This window comes from Asterias amurensis, chromosome 4 (assembly GCF_032118995.1).
Source record: "Asterias amurensis chromosome 4, ASM3211899v1".
Taxonomy (NCBI): domain Eukaryota; kingdom Metazoa; phylum Echinodermata; class Asteroidea; order Forcipulatida; family Asteriidae; genus Asterias; species Asterias amurensis.
This window is the reverse complement of record NC_092651.1, coordinates 10,323,310-10,348,062: the sequence shown is the minus strand read 5'-3', so window position 1 is coordinate 10,348,062 and position 24,753 is coordinate 10,323,310. Positions and strand designations below refer to the sequence as shown.

Genomic DNA, 24,753 nt, shown 5'->3' with positions numbered 1-24,753 from the left:
TATATAAAATAACAATCCTGTGGAAATTTAGGCTCAATCGGACATCGGAGTCGGGAGAAAATAACGGGAAAACCCACTCCTGTTTTCGCGCGTTTCGCCGTGTCATGACATGTGTTTATAACAAATCCGTAATTCTCGTTAACGAGAATTTATATTGTTTTACCGTTTTCTCAAAAAGTAAAGCATTTCATGGACTAATATTTCAAGAGAAGTCTTTCACCATTACCTTCTGTAAACCCTGTAAATTATTTGTAAATCTGTGAACTTTACTCTTTTTTTTCTGTACCGAAAGGGTCCAATGGCTTTCATACTTTATAATTTGTTTTCAGGGGTTTGCATTTTTTTTACTGTAAATGTCTCTCTGCATAATGTGCGCATACTGTTTATTTGTTCGATATTGTATACCTATGGTTTTAGGATTTTCTGTATTTTTGTAACTTTTTATATTTTTAGACTCGCAAACCGAAGTGAATTTCACTGTATATGTATAATGTATGTGTGACAATAAAACAATTGATAATTTGTTGATTGAAAAAAAATCTATCACACTAAAAGTACAAAAAATAAAAGAAACAACAAAAAACAAGACGGCCATTTTTGTGAGATAACGAGCTTACTGGCTCGATGCTGAAATCACTGGCCTCAGGTCTGTCATCCAATGTAAATTTCTAGCCTTGAAAATGATATTTCAAATCAATAAAACCATTAACAAGTAAAATGAAGATGCCCGACTCCTATCCACTCATCATTATTGTTGTCTGTAACCCCTCGTCTACCATGACGATAATTACATTAACCTTTCGATGAAGCCCCAAAATAGTCGCATCTCAAAAATCATTCTTCCTACATAAGATGCACTTTGAAACTAGAGAGCAAAAATCAATAGACTAACTGTTCCTCAATGCTCACTTTACACTCTTAAGACTACATTCACACAAGCCTCATGGCTATGTGTAATTCTGAGGGGAAGGTCACACACATAAATGTAGCATTGTGATTGCCTTGCAAGGCGAATGTACATAATGCAAGATGCACATCATGTTTTGATTGTGGTGTGCAGAAAAACAGAGCAATAAGATAACTGCGTCACTCAATTTGATTTGCCTGCAATTCTTGACTGTATTTCATGTTTCTCACTGATTATTTTCGTTAAAACAGTGCAGAAATGACCTGCTATTTCCTAACAATTTCAGAACATTATTCCCGTAAAAATCATGACTCAATTTTATGAAGCTACATTTACAAGCATGTAAGCGGCTAAGCAAAAAACAAAAAATGTTAACCAGGCAATTTAATATGCCTACATTTCTCGACTGCATTTCAAGGTTTCTCAGTGATTGTTCCACCTCCATGATTAAACGTAGCAGAAATGACTAGAGTCGCGGCACATTATTCCCTAAAAATTACTCAGGGCTTAATTTTATAAAGCTGCTCAAGCATGAAGTGCAGCTAAGCACAAATAAAATAATGCTTCCAGCCGAAATGTTCAAGCAATGTTATCAGCTCAGAAGCTCTATGAAAAACTGGCCAGGGGCCAATTCCATTGAGCTATTTAAGTTTATATTAATGTTGGTTATTTACCCATACACTGATTTTTACAGGTTGTTATTTTATGTATATATGTTGAGAACCAGCAAGTAAGACAGGTCTTTGTCAATTACCAATAGTGTCCAGTGTCTTTAATGAAGTAAAGGGATTTTTTGTTTTATCTTACCCTCTCAACATATTCAAAGACGAGATACAACTTCCCTCTCCTTCTGAAGGCTTCCCTGGGAAACAAATAATAAAAACATCATGAATTATGCCTGAAAATATCACTGAACTGAATAGAGAAACTTGCATGAAGAGAAAGTAACCAGATAAGAAACTTTGAATGAAACTGAACAGAGAAGTTATTCTTCGTTTTGTCTGAATCTTATTTATATAGACCGTATTGAATAACCCTTTTTGCGCCATCTTGTAGGGCAAACCGTATGCTTCATTGAAGCACGCAGCACGCAACATTCTAGGTTTTATTTCTACGGCACATGCACGCACACACGCACACAGCTGTGTTTATGGTGTAAACCGAGGACTTCTCTTTGTTCTCCCATTGTTTGGGCATAGTTTATTTTTCAGACGTCCCCATTGGTGACTTTTCCCGGATCCCCTTTTGTTAAAGTCCTCGGTTTGAATGCGTAGACATGCCCACACACGCACGCACACACGCATGCACACACGCACGCACACACGCACGCACACACGCACGCACACACGCACGCACACGCGCCATCTTGTAGGTCAGATATTTAAACGGTGACTTCATATTCAATACAGTCTATACAAAGCAAACATAATTTTGAACATGTTTAAAATATTTCCCTCTGAAATGAAGTCATATTCAAGGTTTGTAGCTATTTTCTCCTGACTCACACAACAGAAATACAACAACATTTCCACAGGTTAGTTATTTCATGTATATACACCAATCCGGGCGCGCAAAATCATGTTCCTTTTCACTCTCTATGGAAATTTGATGTTTTCCTCAACGACTTACACAATTGCCTTGACAGGACATCATGATACCAATGTAGATCACTGACCACAAATATTTGCAACAAAATAGAAACCGAATCATCTTGAAAATGGTGCTTGTCTTAGGTGAGTTAGGGGTCGCAGACGTGGAAACTGCATAATAGTCGCTATAATGCCTTACATCAGCAAGGTATTTTGTCAGAATTTCAGTATTTTACTTTCCCCTTAAAAAATGTATCAAGAATGTAGTACCTCGTAATATCATGCAGCCATATCAGGGAAATTGCATAGATGATCGGGAAAAATATTCAACTCCCATTAAAAGTAAAAAGGAAAATGATTTTCTTGTGTCTTTGTGCACAAAATTAGTGATCACACAAAACAATTAGCAGTAAAATACAACTATTTTGTCAGCTCTACCAATCATGTGATTCCTTTAGAATTATAGATAAATATGTTTTGGCAAACAAATAGTAAGTAGTGACATTTCAACCCTTGCAGAGTCTTTCTCGAAGGCTTAAAAAAAACTTTTAGAAAGACTCAGCTTGGGTCAAAATGTCAGGCCACCAACTATAGTTTGAAACAAGATTAAACACATGAAACATTTCTGTTATTGCTACATAGACAATTTAAAAATGACATTATTTTCTTACTTGAGTTCTACAATGTTTTCCTGTTTGAGCTGCCGGAGAACTTTGAGTTCTCGCAACGTGGTTCTTCTAACATCTTCATTGTCTGTCATCAGATTTAAAGCAAAAAACATCAAATCATTAAAAATTGGTCAAGGCAGGTTTGATTTAAAACTGGAATTGAAGTGGTTTTCCTTTTACTTTGCGAACTAACGCGGTCAGCCATTTATGGGAGTCAAAAATTTGACTCCCATAAATGGCCGACAGTGTTAGTCGACGAGGTAAAAGGAAAACCACGCAATTTCAAGTGATACTTGTGTGGATCATTATATTCTTCTTTTAAAATATCGTTCTAACCATATGCATTTTATAAAAAACAGTTGCAAACGCCTTTCAAAGAACAACTCGACCGATCCAAGGCAACATGTTCCTTTAAAGGAACATTACAGAATTTGTAAGAAAAAAGTTTGTCTAAGATCACAGATTTACCTAAAACTTAACACTGTCTAATTGTCGAGTTGCAAGAGAATGATGAAAGAAGAAAAACACCCTTGTTGCACAAATTTGTGAGTTTCAAATGGATAATCTACCTAATGCTTCAGATCTGAAGTCTTTCAATATTGAGTGAGAAATTACCGCTTTCGCAAAAACTACATTTCATAGGGAGCCGTTTCTCACAATGTTTTGTACTATCAACAGCTCTCCATTGCTCGTAACCAAGTAAGTCTTTATCCTAACATTATTTTGTAGTAATTACAAATAGTGTCCAGTGCCTTTTAATAAATCAATCTAACACCTATGACCTTCTTCAAGATTGACTCAATCAATCCACACAAAACACATGAAGGTGTTTTCCCCCCATCACAACAGAAACTTTAAATTGGCCCAAGTATGTGTCAATATTTAATACCAGTGAAACTGTTGATTAGATTTATCTGAGACCTATGGCTTTGGTGACCATCTTAATCCTGTTTGAGTTCCACCAGGACTCAGTCAGAGAGATTGGTTGCGTCAATCAATCGATAAATCTCTTCTTTTGTTACATTGTCAGATCAACTGAATCCCTTTTGATTGTCTGGAACCTAGGATCCATGGGTGTTATTTAAGCATTGTTTGGGTGCCTAGTCTGTGCGCCTGCAACCACACTAAGTTCCCCAGGGTGTAATAGAGGGCTTTGTGGACCTAGAGCCTTAATCCCTGTTTTTGCTACCATGCCAGTAGTCAATAAACCATGGGGGAATGGAGCTAAAGAATGGGGCTGAAATGGGGTATGGGATTCACCATGGTACCCCCTCTATCCCACAGGTTTCATATATTCAACCCGCTAACTATAAACACTAAGTATTGTTTAATCATTTCACACAAGGGGGAGCTTGAATGCAGCCTTTACTGATGATTAGCAGGGGTAGGCTTTACAAGTCGTTAGAACCATAGACACAATCACTAGGTGTCACAACCAAAACAACCCCATAAATATTTATATAAATATTATTACACCAGCATAAAGCTCCACATTACATTATGTGTTATACTTCTGCATGTTACATCTTTTTCCAGGCTTAAAGTCAACCTTGGTGCTAAATAAAACAGGGTGGTTTTGCAATAATACTTGCTCACACCATGGTCACATCATGGGTCACACCACCATAAAGCAAGGTCCCTGTTTTACGGTAACACACACTCACTTCCACTGACCAATTCATCAGAAAACAAAAACTGTACCCCCTCCCAACACCAAGTCCCAACTTGAAGGATTTGGGTAATTTTTGTAACACAAGACGTAATAAATGAGTAAAACATTCTGGTAATGAAATCAAGGATGACTTATAAGGGAATTTAATCACTGTAGCTAGCAAACCTCAGGAAACCTGACCTTTGCCAACCAGATGTGAACCAGAAACCAGGGATAACCCCATCTTCCATAATAATTGTTCTGAATTATTTTATTTTGTGTGCACTAAAAATCCTGTAGGCTAAAAGAGGCACGACAGGGACTTGATCCAAAACACCAGAGCTTGAGTCCAGTGCCCTCAATCACTCGGCCATCAAGGTTGCCTCATATTAAAGACACTGGACACTATTGGTAATTACTCAAAATAATTGTTAACCTAAAAAATGACTTGGCAACGAGTAATGGAAAGCTGTTGATAGAATTAAACATTGTGAGAAATTGCTCCCTTTGAAGTACCGTAGTTTCTGAGAAAGAGGTAATCTCTCACTCAAATAATAAAAGACTTCAGGCCTGAAGCCTTTTTAGCCTAATGAAACCTGTAAAGGGTGCTTGCTATGTAAACCCCAGACACAGTGGTCAACCCCTACTCTTCAGCAGTAAGTGTTCTGGGAACTACAAGCAATATCAATCTTAGTACGAATGCCATGACTGGGACTCGAACCCACACTCTCCTTTACTGAAAAAAAAACAGAATTTGAGTCTGGTGCTCTTAAAGACTGTGGACACTATTGGTAATTGTCAAAGACCGGTCTTCTCACTTGCTGTAGGCTTATCTCAACAAATGTACAAAATAACAAACCTGTGAACATTTGAGCTCAAGCGGTCCTCAAAGTTGCGAGATAATAATGAAAGAAGTAACACCCATGTCACACAAAACTGTGTGCTTTCAGATGCTTAATTTCGAGACCTCAAGTTCTAAATCTGAGGTCTCGAAATCAAATTTGTGGAAAGTTACTCCTTTCTCGAAAACTAATCCACTTCAGAGAGGTTTATGCTAATAAATATTTTGAGTAATTACCAACAGTGTCCACTGCCTTTAAGCACTCGACCACAACATGACACATGTACAATGTTTGAAAATATGGTTCCAAATGTACTTTGTGCATTGTCCTTAAGTTTGTGTATGATGGTATAAACAAAAGACTACTCTCACACTCAAATAAAAAAGAGAACATTGGGAAAATAATTTGAAAACATGCTTGCTATTATTTTCCACTGCATCTTTAAATTGTACTGTTCTTATTAATTTTGGTTAAACCCATATACACCGATTTGTGTTAGCACAAACTCAGTACTTTCCCCGAGTTCTGTAAAAAAAAAATCACAGGCATACTACTTGGTGGGATTTGAACCCATCACCTTTGCAATTCTAGATCAGTGTCTTTCCAACTAGACCACCAAGATTTCCAGGTGGCTAGTTCAAATGCTATATTAAGCAGCGGATGACGCATTACGTTGCACAAAAAGCAAAGGCGGACCCTACCCTAAACGCATAATGTACAATCCTCCAACACCTCCGCCCCAATAGAAAGGCCTAATAAATAATTTTGTTTGAGAACATTGCAAAGTAAACATAGTAAACAAAGTAAGATCATTTTTATGTCCATAATCATTGCAGGTGAATATTGATTTATTTTCACATAGAGAGAGAGAGAGAGAGAGAGAGCAGACCTCATGCAGTAGGAACATACCAGTTGAGCTCTTACAACAACCAAAAGGGCAGCTTAAAGGCAGTGGACACTATTGGTAATTACTCAAAATATTTATTAGCATAAAACCTTACTTGGTAACGAGTAATGGGGAGAGGTAAAACAGTGTGAGAAACGGCTCCCTCTGAAGTGGAGTAGTTTTCAAGAAAGAAGTAATTTTCCATGAATTAATTTCGAGACCTCAGATTTAGAATTTGAAGCATCTGAACGCACACAACTTCGTGCGACAAGGGTATTTTTTCTTTCATTATTATCTCCCAACTTCGACGACCAATTGAGCTCAAGTTTTCACAGGTTTGTTATTTGATGCATATTTTGAGATACACCAAGTGAGAAGACTGGTCTTTGACAATTAACAATAGTGTCCAGTTTCTTTAATAGACATTTTCAGGTTCGTAAAAAATTTGATTGCAATCACCAGGACTGTCAAATTGCGTGAACATTCTTTTATTTTTATAAGTTAAAAATATCTGGATGTTGGTAATTACAAATGAATCATAGTTATCATAATAAGGATAATAACAGTCAATCACACATACAAAAATGTTTCTATTGAGTAAAGATAAACATTTCTTTCAATAAATTGTTTTTCATTATGGAGTGCGTTTCTTAGTAATAGCATGAACATGATCAATTAGAATTATTGTCTTACCTTCACTGTCTTTGAACTTCTTAATAGCAACAATTTCATTGTTTTCCTGTCAACAAATAAAAAACAATTGTTATGAAAGTCTGGTCAGAAACTATATGAGAGTATCTTGGTTTAAATTCTCCTGTACTTTAGCCAGTGTCATGGCCAGAGTACAATAGTTCATAAGATATCGTTTGCAAATGTCAGAATATGGTTTTGAACACTGTAAAATATCATGATCCTTATATGCTATAGCAGTAGTTAAAATTTGTTTGATATTAACCAATGTTTATACATCATGTGATGTGATCAAGCAAAATGAGTCATTTGTCGACCCATGTAATTTTTGTTATTTCTTTTATACATTTGAAAATAACACAACAAATATTACCTTTGGTTCACAAGTTTTAAAAGCAGAAAGAGCAAGAAATGTGAGAGAATGAAAATTGGGAAAAAGAAAGGGTTTAAAGTTGAGTTGTTTATTGAAATATATCGGCACATTTTATTTCAATGCTAATTCATAAAATACCCCAGACAGTTTCTCTACTCCTACTGGAGGAGAGCGCGTCACATGGGGGTGTTTAAAACGGTTGATAATGACCAGTGTTTATAACCGGCTGGCTTCCTCGTGTCAGGCACGCAAGATTAGCACGCGGAACGCAATTCATTGCTATTAGTACCAGCGCGTAATCTACTTCTAAGCGCGCGCATGAATCTATTTCTAAGGGCGCGTGCGTACACACAACCCATGTGCAACAAACTCTTCACAAAGTTTTTGAAAGAAATATTTCAAACCTCGAATTTTCAACTATCAAAGTGTCTGTAATTGTATTTTTTTTAACAACAGGGCATTTATGAATGGAAATAGAAGAGTAGTCACTCGTTCTTAAAAGTCCGTTTAAAACCTTGCAGGGTCGTTGCCATGCGCTAAAGGCCCTCGCCGTCGACCCTGCTGGCTTTAAATGGTCGTGTAAGAACTCGTCGCTACCCTTTTATTCCCTTATTTTAAACCCTTTTCAATGTTATTTATCAGTTAGAAAGTTGGCAATAAAAAATAAAAATCTTTTTGACATTTTAATTTACAATTTTTGTGTATTTTTTATTTCACCCCTGTTGACCTGTTTTGGCTTGTTCCTCAATTCAGATACTTCCGATAAAACTCATTCAGCTCAATTGCATCACGTACATCATTTGCTCTATGATGTTATTGAGCAACCATCCCAACACTCATTGGCTTGTACATGCAGTGCACTGAAAGTCCGTTACAGTGCAGCACTTTGAGTTGACCCTTTCGACCTTATGTCAGGTCAGTAGATATCTGGTACCATTTGACCTTTGATGGCATCAGGGCAAGTATGGGTACTTAACATGTAAAAATTGTTTGCCTCCAACCATAAACGCAATAACAAACCAACCAATACATATTTTCGTCAGGTCAATTACCAAACAGAAAAAAGATCATTGCCCCCCAAAACACTATCTTCACAATGCTCATACCTATTGTTAAAGACTAGTCTTCTTACTTGTAGTATCCCAACATATGCATAAATGAACAAACCTATGAAAATTTAAGCTCAATTGGTCACAAAAGTTGCAAGAAACTAATGAAAGGAAAAATACCATTGAAGCATAAATTTGTGAGCTTTCAGATGCATATAATTAAAGGCTTCAGGCCTGAAATCTTTAAATATTTGAACGACAAAAGTTACCTTTCTCAAAAACTATGTTGCCTTGTCTCATAATGTTTTAGGCCTATACTATCAACAGCTCTGCACTGTTCGTTACCAAGTTAATTTTTATGCTTGCAACTATTTTGAGTAATTACCAATAGTGTCCAGTGCCTTTAACCAACATACCTGAAGGAACCTGAAGGGTGTCACCCATAACAACTAGGTCGCAACAGGCAAATACTCCCATCTCAACTTGACTGTTTGCACAACCCTACACTGTTTCCCAGGTAACTATGGTGGTACAGTGATGAGCACTTCACTATAAAAGTTCTTGTTTACTTAATTCCTGTAGTTTTTCTTTGAGGCCGGTTTACAACTTGAAGAATACCAGGCATTTGGGAATGGGTTAATCATTGACATGGTGTATGCAGTGATATATGGGAAAATAGTGGGCCTGAATAAGAGCATGTATAATTAAGGGAATCAATGTGTGGTGAAGAGGTTTTCAACTAGTGGTTTACACCCAACGAGGCCTGGTTCTTGATAATTTTACCGAGACGAAGTCGAGGTAAATTATCAAGAACCAGGCCTCGGCGGGCTTAAACCACTAGTTGAAAACCGATTCAACACACTTTGATTCCCATTCATAAATACCTATTCGGTCAAAAAACATCAACACTTTTGGTCAAAAAGTAAAATAAATGCAAAAATTATAATTTTTCAATGATTTCTTTCAACACAACCCCCCTCCAGCTATAAAATGGTAAGGCCCAGTCAAGGCCCTTGGGTAAACAACTCATTTTAAGGGAATGCTGTGCGCGTCGCGCGTATCGCGTGATGTGGCTTAACTGTCCCGGCCGTTGCTCTCGACCAATAGGAATGAAGAAACTGTCTTATAAGCATAGGTGCAAGCTAGCCATAACCAAAGGTTTATACACACCCACGTTACGCGCTCTCCACCTAGGAATAGCGAAACTGTCTGAGGTATTTATGAATAAATGGTTCACAGTTGATAAGGGCTATCATTATAATATGGGCCTCTAAGATTTATAGACATATTGGAATAATTTGAGCTTACCTTGTGCCTGCATTTGAGCACGACTCCGTAGGCACCTGTGGCAAGAAGTACAAAATGATAATATTTAGTGAAATTCTTACACATTCAATAATTACTTCTAGGTTAGCATGTGAGCGAATACAAAAAGATGAATTAACCAAATGCATAAAAGTTGTTTTTCAAAGAAAATGAATTGCATGACTAAATTAGGTAGAAATAGATTGTAGAGAATCCATTGTAAAAATAAAACCAGAAATATGTCAAAGCTTTAAAGCAAATATGTTTTAACATGTATCGCAACCATGTGATTTGTTTATAGTATCTTGCTTTAGGATGTGTTTTGGGTTTTCAAAATTGTGAGGGCATTCTGGAGCCCAGTTTGTTGCTAAAATTTGGCTGAAGCAAGCTGAATTGAAACTGGATCTTCAGACTATTCTCTTCTTTGTGCTTATCTTCTGGAGCATTAAACATAGTTTTCTCTTTGTGTGTTTTTGTGTGAAATTAGTGATTCAAAAAAATAAAAAAATAAAAAAAGTACATAAAAGCATAAAGTGCAGTAGCTTGTGCATGAGGACAATCCTGTGTTTGAATTATCAAGATTCAATAGGTTTGAATATAACTTTGGTTTACAACAAGGTAATATTATTACTATTTCGTACATAGAAGTCATATGAATGAAGTGTTTCTAGACAAAAATTAAACCAACAAAAATAAAAAATATAAGTTATCAATGTTATACCCCCTTCATTGAAAATATTTTTAAAATTGTTATTTATTGGTTAGCATTTACATTTTATCACAATTGCTTGTACTGTGTACCCACTGTCAAAATCTTTAAATAAGGTATGTACAGTGAACATGGTAGTAAATTCCGCCTAAATATGCAACAAATCTGGAACTCTCTAGCACTCAGTCTTAGATCTTATCTTGCACCACAAAATTATAAAATCTCTTCGCAAAAATGATCTTTTGTCGCAGGTTTGTTTGTTTGTTTAGATGATCTTCCCATCCATGGGAACTCGGCAAACTCCCACAAGCGGATATAAACACCAAGCTGGCAACAACCAATGTCTCTCAACCCACATTGATATAACGTCTATGATAATGAATTGCACAAACCAAGAAATTGTGATTCATTTATTAGATGACAATATTTATTCTAGTCATTGTGAAATCAGAGGTTAGATGGAGATTCAAACCCACAACCTTGTGATTGCAAGTCCTGCAGTCTAACCACTTGACACTTTGATGATGCATAGTAATGATATTGCTGCCATGTCTGCTAATGAACCAATGAATAAAATTGTAGGTTTTCAATGACTAATTTAGTTGTCTCTGTTTTCTTTTCTTTGTTTTGGTTTGAATACTGCGCCTTGAACACCCAGCAGGGTGGATAAGTGCCCATTGCAAGAAGTCTTTACTATTATTAGTAATTATAAAATAATCACATACCTTCGCCTACGATTCCAAGCACCTCGTATTTATTCATCAGTGCAAGGTTTCCATTGGCAACTCTTCAGATGCATAAATCATCGTCTATGCATCTAAGCATAATCAGGTTTATCCACATTGATGATGCTGAAGTAACGATGCTGCTGCCATGTCTGCCAATGAATCAATAAATAAAATTTTAGTACAATGAACTCTGACTTTAATACACCAGGGAAATTAAAACAACAAAATGAACCATGCTTGAATAGTTCTTCTGTTTTTGAAAGTAATTGTTATCGTCAACTTGAAATGAATTCATTGGCAAGTTCTTGATTGATTATGCGCATTTATCTCGTTGTATCATCCACTCAATGGGAATGCATATCAATGCAACAGACAAAATAATTTATACCCAATTGCTGTTAGTAGTATGCATGAGTTCATTCTTTCTAAAAACAAAAATGAAAGCTCTCTACAATTTTAATGAGGAATTCAAATAATCGTATAGTTATACTCCAACCAACTCATACTCGACCAAACTTAGCAGGTAATTGGACTTCTACATATAGATGACCATACTTGAGAATATATTTTTATAAAATGAAGTACAATGAGCGTAATTCCATCCAGGTTCTAAAATGATAATCCCTTTGGTTTGGATGTCAAATCCCTCTGATGTACATAGTAAGTACCGTGAAAAACGTGGTTCCAAAATTACATATTATTCCTGTTGCTTGCAAGAACACTTGGTGAGATACTTATTTCCATTTATTATTATGTTAGGCATATTATATATATGTAGAATTCCAGTCTTGGTTGAAAATGAAATTCACACTTAATTGAAAAATTGTGTAATTTGTTTACATTCCCCTCCCTGCAGGAGTTTACTTTTAATCATGAAGGCTACACTTGAAGAAGAAGAAATACCTTAAAGGCAGTGGACACTATTGGTAATTACTCAAAATAGTTATTACCATAAAACCTTACTTGGTGACGTGTAATGGGGAGAGGTTGATGACCAGTATAAAACATTGTGAGAAACGGCTCCCTCTGAAGTGACATAGTTTTCGAGAAAGAAGTAATTTTCCATGAATTTGATTTTGAGACCTCAGATTTCTGTGAAGGCTAGTCTTTGACAATTACAAATAGTGTCCACGGCCTTTAAAGGATTTGGGTACTTTTTCAAAATGTCCACAGATTTACATTAAACTTACAGGGTTTGAAGATAATGATAGCGGAAAGCTTCCCTTCAAATATTACTGACTGAGATTGTGGAGTTTTTAAGAAATGAGTAAAACAAGTCACAAAATTGTTTTTGTCTCGGGAAGACAAGAATTTTTTTAGCATGTTCCACTTCTTTGTTTCTAAGGTGAAAGAAACCTAAATTTTATGTTCACTTTGCTTGAAAATGAAATATAGGAAAAAGTTTGACTTCATCAACTATCAACTAGCGGTCACACTAAATACCGACAACTCACGACCCCTCATGACAACTCACGACAACAATTTTTAAATGCACTTTAACAGGACACTTGAACATAAGTCAACCAGTAAATATGTGCATATATTTAACCGTTGACTTATGTTATGTTCAAATGTTCTGTTAAAGTGCATTTAAAATATGTTGTCGTGAAATATATATATGTCGTGAAATATATTGTTGTCGTGACCAAACAAATTGGTCACAGTAAGATTTGGTCAGAGTTCATACTAGTCAGCAGTCAGAGGGCGAGTTGGTTGGATAACAACGAGTTAGTAAAAAAACGTACTCAAATGTTCAATTTATTTAAAGAGTTGACAGGTTTCCAGTCATAACAACCTGGCTGGTTATGGCAGCCAAACTTGGTTGTAAAGTCAGAATGAGAATGGAAAGTTATATTTAGCTTACAAATGATTTGGAATTTTTGAACAGAACCAAGCAATTGACCGAAAAACCTGACCGTACCACAACAAAACAAAGGGTATTTTGAGCGACGGGCACACGAACGATAGGACGAACGACATAATTCATGAATTCCAGTGAATGTGACGGAATTTTCAATGTGCCGAGACGGTCGTGTTTCGCCTGCACGGTACGCGAGCACACGAGAGGATGAACTCAACAAAAACGGAAAATGAAAATATTTTCAAAGACAGCGGTCAACTGACAACCTTTATTCAACAAAGTGCTTCCAAAATGTGTACTTACCTACGTTTCCAACTTGGTGAAGAACTTGGGGGACATTATTACGAGGTCAAATTGTAAATAACAACAATTCAGTCGCAGTCGTCTGCCACAGCCTGTCAACACTTTGCGGAGTCCTTGCCAACATACCCATAAGCCATTGCGGCACAATTAATTACACACGGTGCCCTGTACTAATGAACGTAAAACGACTGATATTTATCAACCACCAAGCACCAGACTATTTTCCAACTTTACGGTCGACTAGTAGGGCGCCCTCTCTGGACTGTTAACGAAAAACTTTATTTGCTTTTAGGGGGCGCGGTTAAGAGGATGGAATTGGGTGAATTTATGTCAATCTTGAGCAAAATAGAGAAGAGTTCAAGTCAAACCAAGGAAATTAATTTAAAAAAAAACATTTTGTAAAGTAACTCGAGTATCTTCTGCCAGATACTGCTTAGGCTACGCTTGTTGTAGCCTGGCACATTTTAATAAAGCAAGAGGCCTACAGAAGGCCGATAGCCTGAAAATCTGACCGCATCAGGTCAATCCCCGTCCATAATCACCTTTCATTTTTGACATTTATATACAGACGACAGAAAGTGCAGCTGCCAAATGTCATCTCGGACCAATCAAAGCACAGATATAGAAAGCTTACCGTCCCCAGAATGGTTTATCCTAATTGTTCTTAGGATGAAGGGAACGCCTCAACCTCAGACAGGTAGACAACAGAGGGCGTCCCTTTCAGTACCAAAAGGGGGGAACACTCTATTACTCAGCCTCAACAAGATCCCATTGTGACCACCAAGCTTTATAGCTCCATGGTTGGACTACAATAACTACTTTATTGGACCAATACAGATATCGCCACGACTGGCAATAAACCTGCAGTGACCATCAAAGAGCGCCTCAAGGAACACTTATCGCCGCACTACCCAATTATACACTGAAAAGAAACCCATTCAAACCCAACATGGTCCCTAAACTACACTACAAAGTCCCCTCACCTAGCTCCTGCAAGAATCATTACAGCCGACTTATAAGTCGACCAATCCCCAAACACACAACAGCCCCTCAGTCCAACTTACATAAGATTGAGTCGAAGAACAACACTCTCAAACTGTGCAGTCAGAATTGAGGAGAATAATACAGATCGAATCATTCCGCCCCCTCATCACTCTACACATCGCTGCTTTAATAGCATTCGCTATGTGCACACATGACAGGTCTGGAATTTCAAGGGCAAGACCATTTTCATTTCGCATTGGAAAATCTTAAAGTCAATGGGAATCTTTTGAAGGGGCACCAGGGAATATCCCACTCCTCATGCAGGGGTGATCTACACACTATCTTTTAGAATTTGTATTAGCTAAGGGCCAGACATTCACTTTAATAATTTGGTTTTATTATCTGAAAATAAAGATGAGCGTCAAGACCAGGGCTGCTTAAGCACAAAATTTTGGCTAGTAAAATCAGATTACCGGCCAAGACTCCACTCTATTGTTATGCTAAATAAACAGCCAAATACCAGTCACAAGCAATGTATATGGCATGAAATTTTGGCCAGTGACATGTGCAAAAGAAGCGAGCCATTTTCGTGCTTAAGCAATTTGTTTTTGCTTAAGCAGTAACATCAGAGCTTGAGTCTAGTGCTCTTATCCACTTCTCTTAAGTTGTTGGAAGATCTGGGCCCAATTTCATTGGTCTGCTTACCGTGAGCAAAGAATCGGCAATTAAGGATCAAGCGTATTTCCAGTATTAGCGCAGACATTTTGCGCTTGCACATAAGCAGAGAATGGTGATAATAAGCGCAGAATTCGGCGGTAAGCAGAACCATGACATTGGGCCCAGACAGTGTCCTTGGAAGCCGGAAGGATGATGCGATAAATATGGACTAGAAAGTTAAATCCGGGTCTACAAAACATCTACAGACTAAATCAATTAAAACAAAACATCATTAATTTTCTTTTCCATTATAATAATAGCACATTTTATCTTTGTCTGTTAATACAATCTTTACAGTTGACACTGATGATTCCATTATATTGCATGTAATCAGAAGCGACAAGAAATAATTAACATAATTGTGATCGGCTACATATACATCCACCGTAAACACATCTGTCGAATAAATAAAAACATCACATAAAATACATATTATTAAACTATTGTACCTAAAACTATTTGTAAACACTACACCAGTTTTTTTTATAGCCCAAGTCCAGACTACAACACATTATCTCAGTGGCTTTTGAACTTAACTGGTCTGGAGTTGAGAAAATTAACACAGAGGTAGTAACTTTTTGTCATGTCTAGGGAGTCCAAGAAAAGAAAGAAAGGAACAAAGAAAGAGGAGGAAAGACAAATTTGAAAGACAGAATTTCAATCGGCCCCCTTTTTTCACAAGTATTGATAAATATTATGATCTAATTGTGAAATTAACATTTTTAAAAGCACTGTACATGTTTGGTAATTGTCAAAGACCAGTGTTCTCACTTGGTGTATCCCATCATAACCATAAAATAACAAGCCTGTGAAAATTTTGGCTCAATTGGTCATCAAAGTTGCGAGAAAATGATGAAAGAAACAACACCCTTGTTGGACGAATTTGTGTAATTTCAGAAAGGAATAAAGTCTATTTTAGTGAGAAATTACCTCTTTCTCAAAAACTACAATACTTCAGAGAGAACCATAATGCTTCTTACCAAGTCAGTTTTTAAGTTAATATTTTTTTTTGAGTAATTACCAAACGTGTACCTTCACTTTAAGGATCCACAAATGAATTTGACCTTGAAGTGATGGTAAACGGCAAAACAATTGAGTACCTTGATAAACAATAGCCACATTGTTTACAAACAAGCACCATAAATAAATATACTTCAAACCTTTGTAAAAAGTGAGATTATTTGCACTGTAAACAACTAGCAAAACTTCCAAGGGCAAATCCAGTGATCTGGGACTAAGATTTCATATCCCCGATACAAATAATATTTAAAGAAAAAAAAATCATAATTTAAGATAATTATTGTTTAAATATTACTTGACTGCACCAGTTACAGTAAAAGCACATATAATCCATTGATTTAACCTACATGTAAGTATAGACAATGAATACATACTTATTTAAAATACTGATTGATTTCAAACATCAAGCCACAATTCAACCACCTTTTATAACAAACATTTATTTAAAAAAATAGCTATTAAATAAAAACTAATGGGTTTTGTTTAGTTCTTGAAAGGGTTATAGTTTCTTGAAGTAGATTTGTTAACCAGATTTGTGGTTCTTGCTCACTTCAGTTTCAGACACAGAAAGCTTTGAGGTTTTGAATACAAAAATCGAAATGTTACACATTTAAAAATATTATCAGCTGCGAATTCATATTTTTTTCCCCTCTAAACATTTCAAGCTTACTTTCAGGTATGTGGTCAGCATTTTTGTTTACTTGTTCATAATTTTTCTTTATATTTTCCCCTTATTTCTTTAAAAATGATCCCATTATTTGCAATTATGTTATGAAGTGTTAACTCTTTCCTAGGAAGTGTTAACTCTGACATAAACAAAATTGAAAAAGGTTTATAAAAAAAAAAAAATTGAAAAAAAAGGAAAAGAAAAAAAAACCACATTTTCCATCTGTAAAATTTATAATCAAAAAATAAAAACTTTAAAAAGGAAAACAAGTACGCTATGAAAACTTTGAATACGTTAGTCACTGCCACACAAATCTTTCCATGACTACTGTTACATATCCAACTATTTAAAGACAAGGTGAAATAGTGATAAACATGTGTTCAAAATCCATAAAGGCTTGCACACTGAACAGTCAATATTCCAATAAATATTGTACACCAAACATCTCAAGAATTTAATACCAACATTAACATTATATTAAGATTAATTATGAAATAATGTCAGCAATTGTACAGGCTTGTTTTTTTTTACTTCTTCTCTTTCAATGTCACAAACTTGTAGCACACAGCTGAGATATCACAAGGCAGTGTTAACAACTTGGACTAAAGGACCACACCAGGTTGCCTTGGATCGGACGAGTTGGTCTATAAAAAGCGTTTGTAACCGTTTGTTATAAAATGCATATGGGTAGAAAGATGTTGTAAAAGTAGAATACAATGATCCACACAAAGATGCCTCGAAATTGCACGGTTTTCCTTTTACCTCATCGACTAACACGGTTGGCCATTTATGGGAGTCAATTTTTTTACTCCCATAAATGGCCGACCGTGTTAGTTCGCAGAGGAAAACCACGCAATTTCAAGGCAAATTTGTGTGGATCATTGAATTCCACCTTTAAAACATCTTTCTACCCATATGCATTTGATAACAAATGGTTACGAATGCTTTTTATAGACCAACTCGTCTGATCCAAGGCAACGTGTTCCTTTAACCGTTACAGAATAAAAGACCTCGAGACTAGAAGCCTGTCTGAAAAAAAATCTATGCTCCTATTTCCTAGAAAGATAGGAATTAATTTGGAAACATCTGCGCATCTATTTAGTCTAAAACGGCCAAGCTGAAAAGGTTCAGCCACAATTCAAAAACGCAATTATAAATTGACATTAAACTTGATTGATGTTGAAATATACAGCATTTAGTTTATATTTACCAGTAAGATCCATGACTCATTGCCTCTGAAATTGTTTATCTATTTAAAGAAAGACATCTAACGAAAAAGAGCAACTGAAGTCAGATTCAGAAAAAGGCTAAAGGCCAACACAAGAGGGCGCTGTCAGGTTTCTCATTCAACACCAAGAGCAAATGTGTTTCAACACCCAATGTATACCATTGTCTGCAATGTTCATAAACCCAGTCATACGTCATGCAAATGTGAAGCAAACTTGACGTCACAAATTTGCAAACAAAGAAGTTGCAAGATTTGAGCTGCTCCACTCTTGCAAAACATTCGCATTGAAAAACAGAAATGTAAAGTCAAATGGGCATTCCAATCCGCAGGAAGTATGAACCAAGCTCTTAGTCGAGTGTTGAATTGGCGTCATTCAATTTCCATACCTAAAACGTCATCACAGCGCCCTCTTGTGTCCACAGTTAAAGTTTTTTGCAGAAGCTCAGTCAAAAATTGTTCCTACATGTGCAGAAACCTACAAAACACTGTATCAAATTTAATCCACCCCAGGTCCTTGAAAGCTTTCCTATCGTTCCTAAGGCCGTGTCCAAATTAGCGGCTACAGCTCTGGCTACCGCTAGATTTCTGCATCATAATGCATTTAAGTAAAGAAAGTCCATAGCAACACACTTAGCCGTAGCCGCAATTCAGATACTACAGCCAGACATTGACAAAACTTTGTGCACCAATCTACAAAGCTGGGGCCAATTTCATAGAGATGCTTAAGCCCCCAAAACTGCTTAAGCATGAAATTAACTTGCTTATTTTACACGTGTTACTGACCAAAATTTCATGTCGTATACATTGCTTGTGACTGGTTTTTAGCTGCTGTTTACTTAGCATAAAAGTTGAGTGGAGTCTTGGCCGGTAATCTGATTTTACTAAGCAATGATATGTTTGCTTAAGCAAAACTTAGTGCTTAAGCAGCTCTATGAAAATTGGGCCTTGATGGCTCTGAATAAGCCATTGCTATTGCTTCCTGGCAGACTCAACGAGTTTTAAAAATGTTTCCATCTTAAGAAACTTTACTGATAAATTATAATGTTGTGTCAAGCACCAAGTAAAATTCATAAGTTAGAACTTTTTTGAAAATGTGTACAAGTAAAAAAAAACTCATACCAAAGTCCATGCTACGGACTGTTTTTCTTTCTGCTCAAAATTACGTTGTATTTCCCACCTTATCCGACATTTGAAAATTAGAGAAAAGAAAAAGAAATTTGAACTGAGTTGATAAGAGGATATTTATTTTCAAAATGAAAAAATAATTGAATTCTAATCGCATTACGTTAATGTTGTTAACTTCCTAAAATGGGTTATAAGTAACTCTGTTTTTATGTACAATATTTTTAATAATCTGTACATGGTTATATAATATAAATACTATACATATATTTAAGGGTTCACTGTTGTTAAACAGTGCATACAATAAACTATACCTGAGTACATGTACATATAGATACATCAATGTTTGTTTATACATACATTTATACTGTTGTTGTTATGTACATAAACAGATTTCAATTTGAACACTGTCAGACGACGGTCCGACATTCCTTGTGTAGTACGCCCGTTCTTGAAAGCAGAATAGCTGTGAGATTTGAACCACACTAAAACATTTGATGTTAAATTCATCTAACAGTTAATTCTTTGATTAGCATACAGCTTTTAAGGTAGTCACAATCATTACTCATGAACAATTCCCCGTGTGTAGCTCAGACGAAAACCACTTCGCTTGAACCAGCGTCAATATCAAAATCAACGTCAGAAGAAATCACTTGGTGATTCAGCATTGTCCGTATCAATTGTATATAGCTCACTTATCCATGTAATCTTGACAGTATAGTCCTCTCTCCAACTCTTGCCTCAGGCACTAAAGCAGCTTCGTCACACAATCCTGGTACTTTCCAAGTCTTCAGACTTTGGTCTCGGGTCCCTCTGCTTCGTGGATATACAAATCCCGAATCTTCCCCACCAGTCTAGCCATGACGTGACCATAGGCCTTGTTGTACCAATCCACTGTCCGCCCCTTGGTGTCTACTCGGCAAATATGTGTCAGACGAGATTTTCCAGACCCGCAAGGCTCGATGAGGAAGCGAGAAGCGAGGACTGTACCTCTTACCCCGCCCATCAGAGGGCCGTCTGGGTGCTCTATGGAGGTGGAGACCAGGGCGCAGGTTCCTCTTGGCAAATCATTTCTCCATGACCTGAAGGTGGGAAATAAAGTCATATTTTAATCACAAATGGGAAACAACAGAAATTCCTGTCCATGAGCCATCCAGACAATAGACATTTTCAAAAGACTCATCTTTTTCATAAACATTTCAGTAACATTCCATAGACATTGTTTTTATTTTTGATTTTCTTGATCTTTGCACCGCTGGAGGACAACCAAGAGGGATCTTTTTTTATTATTGTAGCAAGCGCCATTAGCACTTTTTGTGAATACTGACACTACAGATGACGTCATTATTATTATGATAGTATTTTTTGACATTCTGTGTTTTTATTTTCCATCCTCCCACGGTTCATCTAAAAGTCAGCCATAGCTAAAAATTGTTGTTAGTCTTAAGCCAGGTGCTGGACAACCCTAACAGTTGCCAGGTAGCAGGCTATCCCCTTATCTCATCTAATGGGGAGTCTGGTGCCAGACGGCTGTCTGTGACAATTTGATTAGCTACATTATCTACCAAGATGGATTGCAGGTTCCCTAGATAAGCATCGCACAATGATTAAAAATAAATCTATTGACGTCAAACATTCATGAAGGCTAACATTTTCTTTGCCGAAAATAACATGGTGTTATCACAAACCTTTATTCTTTATAATAATCCTGTACCTATATTGCCAGTTTCTAAATTTTCATCTGGGTTTGTTTGCGGAAAGAATGATAAAAACCTTCACCTTGTGCTTGCACTGTGACGACAATGACAATCAACAACAATACACAATGCAAAACAATCCTAGGCTACACCTAACAACAACCCACCACATAAGCTGTGAAACAATCAGCCGACCAACATCACCAGTGTGTTTATAAAATAGATAAACACCAGTGTGTTTAGTAAACCAACTCTGGTGGCAACACTGCCGACATAAATATGATTCTCAATGAAAAATTTTCCATGTATAACAGAGAAAAATGCTACACAAAATGTTTCTACCCAAAAAACGTCATTTGCCAACACATAAGCTGTGAAACAATCAGCCGACCAACATCACCAGTGTGTTTATAACAGATAAACACCAGTGTGTTTAGTAAACCAACTCTGGTGGCAACACTGCTGACATAAATATGATTCTCAATGAAAAATTTTCCATGTATAACAGAGAAAAATGCTACACAAAATGTTTCTACCCCAAAACGTCATTTGCCACCACATAAGCTGTGAAACAATCAGCCGACCAACAACACCAGTGTGTTTATAATAGATAAACACCAGTGTGTTTAGTAAACCAACTCTGGTGGCAACACTGCCGACATAAATATGATTCTCAGTGAACAATTTTCCATGTATAACAGAGAAAAATGCTACACAAAATGTTTCTACCCCAAAAACGCCATTTGCTATTCAATATTAGCGCTCATTGTGCACAAAAGTTGTTCAGTCAAAATATGTTGCTACGTAAACTTTATGGCCGAAATTTCCCCTTGATTCTACTCAAAGAGCAGAATGCCATTACTCGTATCAATTCGTATTAGTACAGGTCCTTACGTCAGATCTTTGGGTCCAGCTGGATTTATATATTGAATATCAAGCAATATTCTTCAATTGCTGGTCCCAATATTATTCTGAGAAAGTCAGAGTGTAATACTCATTCCAGACGAGGCACAATTTCACAAAGCCTGTAAGCAAAACATCTTGCTAAGCACAGAAAAAAATGCTTTATACAGAATTAGATTACCAGCCAACATTCCACAAAGTTTGACTGTAATTGCCTCCGGTGCCCTGCGTATTTCTTGCTTAGCAAAGAAAACTTGCTGAACAGCTTAATGAAATTGGGCCCAGATGACTTTCATGGCAGATGGCAAATGTCACCATGTCTGGTGTCCTACTCACCTAAGCACACAGTAGTCTCTTGAGGGATGGGGCGCCATGGAGTTGACTACATACTGGAATACCTCAGTAGTCTTCTCCAGAGTCTCCACTGATCGCCACTTAACAAGATCCTCATCCCAGAGATGTCTGTAAAACAAACAAAATCAAATCAGTAATGAAAACTTAACGGGCTGTAATTAAATTCTATCGTTCAATGCAATGTAATAAAAAAAATTGAGTCACAGTTATTATCATCATCAAAGTGGCGTCAATGCGCATACAGCGCACAGGCATTGCTAGTGGCTTCATTTTGTTTGTTCTGTTAATTGTTCGTTTTCATTGTTTGACATGTTGAGCGGCTCGGTGAAGCTGGTTTAATCCAATACCAACCATCCTCAGAGAGTTGCTGTTGGTAGGTATGCATAAGTATCCACCTTTACGATGGGGTTCTGTAGGTTGGGTCTTCTTGAGTCACAGTGTATAAACCATGTAAACTTTGTTAGTGTGACCTTGTGCATTCTTTGGGTATTCTGGCTGGCAGTATACTGCACTGGTCCTATGGGACAGTTGACATTTTGTGTCATAATTTCCACATATATCCAAGAGTTATAAAAGTAAAAGCTGGACAAGTTTTGAGATGTGCCCCCTTTCATCATATCAAAAGTTGATAAGAATTAGACAGTGTAATCTCCATAAAATATATAAGATTTTATGTTTTCTTCCATTAGGCTGTGTAAAAATCATGCCTGTAGGAAGTCCAGGCTTGGTGGCTCTTTTGTAAACATGTGATGTCACAGGTCACATCATCTATAGATAGGGGAATAATATTCAAATTTTTTGGGAGGAGAAACATGAGATGTTTCTTTTTTTTAGACTGAGAAAGATACGCACCTTTCTTTGAGTACCCGCTGTAGAATATCAGCTGGTGGCGCACCAATGTCGACGGTACATTTCCATAACCTCAATGGGTGACCATCGCCGACCTTCTTGAAGGCAACTTCCACGCCGTCTACCGCTGGACATATCACCCATCCTTTGAACTTGTCTCTTGATTCCTGAAAAGTGTGTAATCATTTATTGACAGTTAGTACAGGGGAAGAAATTTCTATGACATCTCTTAGTGTTCACCAAAACTTGCAAACTTTTTGAAAAAAATATAAATCACAAACTGTTTTTAAATTAGAATCAACTCCAACATGATGTGTCAACTTATTACAAATAGACACTTCTATGGCTTCTCTCTGTGTTCACTTTTCGAAAAAGAATATGAAATTGGAACACTTCACAAATTCTTTTACAATTATAGTGTTAACAATAATAATTTTTAACAATTATACTCCAAAAGGATGTGCTCAACTCATATTCAATAGAGTCTGGTTTGAACATTTGAATGCTGTTTTATTGCAGAGGATGAGCTGGCAATCTTGTATAGTAGGCTCAGGCCTGGTGCTTCGTTTTAAAAGGGAAATGGGACCAAGGCAATTTCTCCTTAATAAAGGAAACCTGTATGGGGATATAGCTCACCTTAAGCAGTCCTTGTAGACAGCTTTCTAAATAGCTACCGTAGTTTCCTGATTCATCGCTTCTCTTTCTGCCCAGCTCCTCCAGCTCAACCGGCTCGCCAAGATCCATGTAGGAGAAGTGACATTTAGTCATCAAGTCTTCAGGAACCTAAACATTAACAAAACCAAAAATGAAGACTCATGAGCATTTGATTCCTCATCAAGTCTGAAAAAAACATAGTGAGCGATGCCCCTCATAAAACTGTCTGAAGTCTTTATTTTAACGTGCAGAAGATCTGTCATATTTTCTGGTGGGAAAACTGTTATGGTTCCGTCCACAATGACAACAACAAAGTGAACTCTCTGTAAACTCAATCAGTTCTTTCAGACCTTAGATAAACATTGTGATCTTTTCAAGGATTTGAGCGTAAGTCCAAATATACTGTGATTTGTGGAAAAAAACTGGTTAGAAAAGCCAATCTGTTACCAGAGATTTATGGCGGCTGCTCCTACAACCCTCAAACAAGCCCTGAAATATCCCTTCAATGTTGACGTACATTTCCCGACCAATCCACATTTCGAAACCAATTTGAAAAGACAACATGGATTTGATTAGAGCGACAGAGCCACTTAAGCCGCTCAGATAAATAACACCGACAAAAATAGGGCGTCGCTTAATAAAAAATACAAACCCTCTAAGAACCCCGGCCTAGTCCTGGTTTGATTTCCCGAGCAGCTAAATGTCAGCGAAGTTGGGCAATGCTAGAGACATTATAGATCATCCTTAGATGCTGACAGATCAGTAGAGTGAGGGTCTAAAAATAAGCATCATTAGGGTGTTCTCCGCCAAACAAACTACCCTCAGCCTTGTTAAATTACAAAAGTGTGTCAGCAATCAAACCCTTTTAAGCTGCGCCACGCCGAAGATGAACATTGCGCGCCCACGTTTGTCAATAACTAATTGATGTAAGTGCGGCCTGGCTAAACATTGCGATGTTTGGTACGGGGAGGCATTTCGTTCAGGTCGTATACATTAA

The 24,753-nt window shown here is 36.9% G+C and overlaps 2 protein-coding genes across 6 annotated transcripts in view; both read right to left on the bottom strand.

The window, feature by feature from the left end:
* The window catches only part of LOC139935710 (uncharacterized), a 45,710-nt gene extending 32,032 nt beyond the window's left edge, over positions 1-13,678 (bottom strand). Inside the window, exons 1-6 of the mRNA XM_071930248.1 lie at positions 13,562-13,678; positions 11,395-11,546; positions 9,964-9,998; positions 7,237-7,282; positions 3,168-3,249; positions 1,715-1,769 (exon numbers count right to left, since the gene is read on the bottom strand). Coding sequence (XP_071786349.1) covers positions 1,715-1,769; positions 3,168-3,249; positions 7,237-7,282; positions 9,964-9,998; positions 11,395-11,431 — 255 coding nt within the window. The 5' untranslated portion in view covers positions 11,432-11,546; positions 13,562-13,678. The remainder of the gene's footprint in view (positions 1-1,714; positions 1,770-3,167; positions 3,250-7,236; positions 7,283-9,963; positions 9,999-11,394; positions 11,547-13,561) is intronic.
* Positions 13,679-15,504: 1,826 nt separating this feature from the next.
* LOC139936711 (rho GTPase-activating protein 7-like) overlaps positions 15,505-24,753 on the bottom strand; it is a 169,288-nt gene continuing 160,039 nt past the window's right edge. For all 5 annotated transcript variants that reach the window (XM_071931589.1, XM_071931590.1, XM_071931591.1 and 2 more), the window contains 4 exons: positions 23,739-23,885; positions 23,106-23,269; positions 22,236-22,361; positions 15,505-20,381 (listed from right to left, as the gene is read on the bottom strand). In XM_071931589.1, the coding sequence (XP_071787690.1) occupies positions 20,090-20,381; positions 22,236-22,361; positions 23,106-23,269; positions 23,739-23,885 (729 nt within the window). In that variant the 3' untranslated portion in view covers positions 15,505-20,089. The remainder of the gene's footprint in view (positions 20,382-22,235; positions 22,362-23,105; positions 23,270-23,738; positions 23,886-24,753) is intronic.